The sequence below is a fragment of the Cibotium barometz genome, chromosome 17 (genome assembly GCF_041138505.1).
Source record: "Cibotium barometz isolate CiBa-2024 chromosome 17, ASM4113850v1, whole genome shotgun sequence".
In the NCBI taxonomy this organism is placed as follows: Eukaryota; Viridiplantae; Streptophyta; class Polypodiopsida; order Cyatheales; family Cibotiaceae; genus Cibotium; species Cibotium barometz.
The window spans coordinates 32151957-32157747 of record NC_141062.1 but is presented as its reverse complement, the minus strand read 5'-3'; the positions used below and the strand labels follow the sequence as shown (position 1 = coordinate 32157747).

Here is a 5791-nt window from a genome sequence, read left to right as displayed (position 1 = left end):
TAGGCTTCATTCGGCCCAAAAATGACCATGTAAGGATTGGATTAACTCTTCTTAATCAAAGTGATTTAACTAATTTAATAGTAAAGACAAATATCTATATTAAATGTCTCCCTTTTACCTATATTTAGAGCATGTCCCTTTTACCTATATTTAGAGGATAATGTCTTTAATATGACATCCACCACGTACCTAGAGTGTCTTTAATTCACCTATACTTGGCAGTAGTCTTACCTACTTTAGTACACTCTTGAATGTTTTCTAAAATAAGCTTGTTTCAAAAATTTAAATTCATAACATACTTCTCTCTTCCATAGTCAACTCGAGGCCAAGGGGGAGCTCTTCAAGGCATGACAATAGCCAATATTGAAGGCTATAGAGCTCTAGTTGGCAAGGCTTATGGTGTGGTGGACATATAGGCCTTATGTGTGGAGTTTATTTGTGATATTGGTGTATACAATGGTTAAGAATGAATCACCCAACTTACCTTCAAAGTGTAAGCCTAATGATTATGTTTTAACATTGTCATGGTCTCTATTGCAAATGTGTGCACATGCCATCGTGTCCTAAGAGAATGCAGTTGGTTGACCATGCATGCAATCTCCAAGTAATTATGAGATGACAATTAGAAAACCCTTTAGTAACAAGGTTGAAATACTTAATAATATACTTAACGCCATGAGGTTTTACTATTAGCACCTCACACTGATTAATGAATGTCCATTTTTCATAAATATTAAGGACAATATTAGATGAAAAAAATGCTTGATCACAAAAAATTACGCTAAGATACTTTGCACCATGTGTGTGATGTCCTCCCAAAGGTTTATAGATTGGTATATGATTCACCAATTTTCTCAAGAGCATGCTCAAGGGGTGTGTATGGCCATGCTTTGAACCTCAATATAGTAGCATTTCTCAAGGCTGAGGTTTGGAGTGAGGGAGGGTTGCTACACATCAAATCTATAATAACCCACTTCACGATGTGCCTTTCAACGAGTGCATCTTCCATGCATGTCTTCAACTCCGAACCCTTTCAAAACATGAACTACATCGTGCTGAGCTATGATAACTAATGCCTACAAAAATTCATAACTCCCAAACAACTACGAGTGATGATAAATTTGCCATTCTAAAAACCATGAGAAATTCTTATATGAGGAAAAAGTGTGTTTTCCTTTGTGGGATCCGTGTGGAGAACCCATGGCCATGGCAAAGCTCTACAAGGCACGGCGGCAAAGGCCAATAATGAAGGCTATGGAACTCTAGTTAGTGATGAGGATTGTGGTGGTATAGTAGACATATATGCCTCATGTGTGGGTTTGTTTGTGAGATTGATGTATAGAGTGAATTTACTGCTTGTATGCCTAGTAATCTTGCTATTGCAGATAGGATAGAATCACGCACCCAACTTACCTTACAAGTTTGCAACTACAAAGCTACTACAACCATATTCACGCGTTTTAATATTGTTCTGACCAGTCCATTGCAAATGTGTGCACATGATGGGTCAAGCGTCATATGGTCATCAAGTTGAGAGAGAGAGAGAGAGAGAGAGAGAGAGAGAGAAACCACTTAGAGTTGCAATTAGTTTTAGATACGATATATATAAACCAATAGTTGAAATCGTAGATGGTGACGAGCAAAGGAGAGATCCTTCGTGATTGGGATCCTAGAGAGAAAGAGAGATTGATGTAGTTGTTTTTATTAATAAGGTTGAAAAACTTGACAACATACATAGAAGTTAGTACTATGTGGTTTTCCTATTGGCTCCTCACACTAAGGACAGCAAATTAGATGTACTAAATGCTTGGCCGTGGGAAATTAGCCTTAGATACTTTGCGCTCTGTGTGCGATGTCTTTCACGAAGGTTTGTAGATTGGTGCACGAGTCACCATTTTGCTCAAGGGCACGCATGGCCATGCTTTGAACCTCGGCAACAGCATCTCTCAAGGCTGAGGCTTGAGGGTTGCTACACATCAAATCTCTAGTAGCCCTCTCCACGATGTGCCTTTCAACGAGGCCATCTGCCCTGCCTGCCTTCAACTCCACACCCACCTTCCAAACGTGGACGACATAGTGCTGGTTGATTCTCTGCTCCGCGAGGCCGCCCGCTATGGCTAGGATTGGCACTCCCGCGCTCAAACCCTCCATCAAAGAGTTCCAACCGCAGTGTGTGAGGAAAGACCCCACGGCAGCATGCGAGACGACCTCCCACTGCGGCGCCCACCTCACCACCATCCCTTTTCTTCGACCCAGCTCGAGTTCCTCATTACTCCTGATCATGACGCGCTCTTCAAAGGCCGCCAGTTTGTCGGATTTCCGTTCACGTTCCCTCACCGCCCACAGAAAGGGGTGCCCGCTGGCCTCGATGCCCAGGGCTATCTCCTCCAGCTGCTCCTCAGACAGCGTCACAAAACTGCCCAGAGAAATGTACACCACCGAGTAAGGGTCCTGCGCGTTCAGCCACTTCAGACAGTCGGTACGGTTCTCCGCCCACAAGCTTTTGGGCAGAGCCGGCATATTTTGTTCCAATAAACGGCCATCAGGCAAGCAGAGCGGACCTATTGGCAGAAACGACCCCACCTCTGCGTGGAAGGCGTCTGCTGCATCTTTCTCCAGCTCATAGATGTTGTTGCCCAGGTTCCACAGCGCTTCGTTGGAGCGGCGGTGCGCTCGCTTGAGAATCCAATCAGCAAAAGGCTTCGACATGTCTTCTAAATTGAGTTGTAGAAAGGAAATCAAATCTGAAGCTCGAAATGGGGTAACGCCCGGGACGCAATCGATTAGCCGCTCAGCAGCGCCGCCGTCCTCCTTCCCTACGAGAAACGCAAAAATTAACCCGGCTATAGACTTCGTCAATCTTACGACGTAGTCTGTCAAGTATATAATTAAGCGTTTGCAAAATGCGAGATTTGCAGTCTACCTTTGCCGAAGGGAATGATGTCCTTTGCAAGGAGGAGCGTTTGATGGTAGTATATCAAAATGGCGTGAACTGGTATGGTCCACAGAGCCACCCTTGGAATGGCAAACTTGTTGGCAACGTCCTGCATCCAGGAGCACACAGCATCGGAGATGATGCAGGAGACTGGGTAGAGAGGAGGGGTGCTGGATACGATCTCCGCCATAAGAAGCTCAAACGAGGGTGTGAGGGAGTCTATACAAGAAGTGAACAACATAGGGTCTTCCTCCTGGCGGCCATGGGAAGGAGGAAGCCCATCTGGGATGGTGATGAAGCGGAGGAGGGGATGAAAGGCCGAGGCTGATGAGGAATTTCCAGAGGCGTCTAATTGGAAGATGTTAGAGAAGTTGAACTCTGTGTGGACAAAGGTGATCATGAAGCCATGATGAAGAAGCTTGGAAGCTAGATGCATCATGGGCACGATGTGGCCTTGTATTGGGAAGGGAAACATCACTACGTGAGGTTTCTTTTCTTGGTCCATGACTCTCACACTCTCTCTCTTTCTCTGTCTCTTCCTCCCGCCAATGACCAAGAAGGCTAAAACTTTACGGCCTTTGAAGATATATCAATGATAGAGCAGGATAGCTTTTCTTCTAGGCTCGAGCATTGCCCCACACAGTAATCGCCTTCAAAATACAGGGACTCCTTACGTAAATAAAGTCCATTGCGTCTCTCTCAGCTTTTATTATCTATATTACTTCTTCATTTTTCACTCTCTATTGCCACATGGCAGCTCTCCCTCCAGCTGTGAGCTACCACGTGGTACCTCTTGAGAAAAAGATTTTGGGAGAGAAAAAAGAGGGAGGGATGCCTCTTAAAAAAGTGAGAAGCTTGCTAAGTCTAGTGCTAATCACATATTAGCCATATGCTTAAGGAGACTCATAAGATTTGGGAGAGAAAAAAGAGGAGGAGGACTATTAAAAAAGAGAGAATCTTGTTGAGCCTAGTGCTAATCACATATTAACCATATGCTTAAGGAGGCTCATAGTAATCAAGAAACTCTATAATGTTAATTGCAAAAGACAAGATAGGCACACTCAACACCTTGTATTTGCAATATGTCTATCAACTATACAATGAAAGGCTTCTGATATACATAGCCATTGACCCGATCTCCTTTATACATTATCATGCCATGTGGTAACTCCTTTTCCACATTCTTTTACGGTGGTTCTCACCATTCTGACAATATCTTATGTGGCATTCTTATCTTTCCACAATATCTTGCACCTCTAGGGTGCATTCAAACACTCAACCAAATAACTCATTAATTTTACATTACACATTTTTCAACACCCCTCTTCAATGTAAAATTAGATGTGTGAACTAACCATCTCTCCAACCAATTTGACCAACTCGCCTCTCACCCCCAACAATTTGGTGTTGCCAACCTCAACACTTCTTCTCAATACAAATTGGAGTGTTCAACAAGTGTGTGTACATGTATCTAACTAACCTAGACATCTCAAGTCTGTTTCAAGCACCATTTTGCTCGAGCAGAGCCACCCAAGTGCTTTTTGGACACCCATGTACCTAAGTGAGGGAACCAACCTACAAAGTGTCACGCCCATGCGTGCACAACTCAATGCACACCACATTACATCCATTTCCAGTATCCGGGGCTCGAGCAGAGTACCCTCATAATTTTGGGTAAGAAAATACAATCCTTTTTATGCATAATGCAAGGGTAGAGGACCCATCCAATGTGGTTTAAAAAAATCCACGGCTTTTTTAAAGTCGATATTTGTAATTCTTTCAAGGCCATATTTAACAATAAGTTTTTTTGGTGTGTGTGTGTGTGTGTGTGTGTGTGTGTGTGAGAGAGAGAGAGAGAGAGAGAGAGAGAGAGAGATTTCATTTGCGTGGGTGTGTGTAAGATAAAGATTGATTTCTTTTATGCGGGTGTGTGTGTGTGTGTAAGAGAGAGAGAGTCTTTTGGTTTGGGATCATAATTTCTTCAAGACATGGAAAAAGGTAGAATGTATAAGCCAAAAGGCTTATAAAAAAGTAGTTGTTTCAAGTTGTTTCTTTCTGCTAAGGATAAAACGTGTTGATATATCAATCCAAGGCTTACTAGAATCAATGAGATATTAGGCAAGTGTGCATTGCAAGGAATAAAAGGATGTGTCATTGCAAAGGAACTTAGCTTAGATAAGATGGTAATGAGCTAAACATGTAAGTGCTTTCTTCTTGATTTATTTATGATTTTAAAATGTAGAACTTTTTCATTGTATAATATTGTTTCGTGTGGTGATCTTCAATATCACTTAAGTATTATTTATTTATTTCAAAATCATGTAATCTTCAAATGATTGTAGTAGGCGGCATGTGTATGTGTGTGTGTGCCCTTGCATGTTTGTTGCCTTTAAAGTATGATAAAAGGTTATTTGGGGTTGTAATTTGTATGTGGGTTAACTTTGTAGTGTACATTATGCCATATGTTGTAGTGATATATCTCAATCCAAGACTTAGTAGAACCAATGAGATATTAGGCAGGTGTGCATTGCAAGGAAAAAAAGGATGTGTCATTGCAAAGGAACTTAGCTTAGATAAGATGGTAATGAGCTAAACATGTGAGTGCTTTCTTCTTGATTTATTTATGATTTTAAAATGTAGAACTTTTCATTGTATATTATTGTTTGGTGGTGATCTTCAATATCACTTAAGTATTTTGTATTTATTTCTAAATCATGTAATCTTCAAATGATTGTAGTAGGCAACTCGCGCATGCGTGTGTGTGTGTGTGTGTGTGTGTGTGTGTTCCCTTGCATTTTTGTTGCCTTTAAAGTGCTATAAAAGGTTATGTGGAGTTGTGATTTGTATGTGGGTTAT

The 5791-nt window shown here is 41.8% G+C and overlaps 1 protein-coding gene across 1 annotated transcript; it reads right to left on the bottom strand.

The window, feature by feature from the left end:
- Positions 1-1690: 1690 nt before the first annotated feature.
- On the bottom strand, positions 1691-3568 carry LOC147629890 ((R)-mandelonitrile beta-glucosyltransferase-like). The gene is made up of 2 exons (XM_086810880.1): positions 2924-3568; positions 1691-2816 (listed from the first exon to the last, which is right to left on the bottom strand). The coding sequence occupies exons 1-2, from the start codon at positions 3438-3440 to the stop codon at positions 1828-1830; spliced, it is 1506 nt and encodes a 501-aa protein (XP_086667006.1). The 5' UTR covers positions 3441-3568; the 3' UTR covers positions 1691-1827.
- Between the last annotated feature and the right edge of the window lie 2223 nt (positions 3569-5791).

What these genes read in the sequence shown, in the direction of transcription:
- LOC147629890 (XM_086810880.1), bottom strand. Translation starts at nt 3,440, where the DNA reads ATGGACCAAGAAAAGAAACCTCACGTAGTGATGTTTCCCTTCCCAATA. An exon ending in CATCATTCCCTTCGGCAAAG is followed by an intron (nt 2,817 to 2,923) that starts GTAGACTGCAAA and finishes CGTTTCTCGTAG; the next exon opens with GGAAGGAGGACGGCGGCGCT.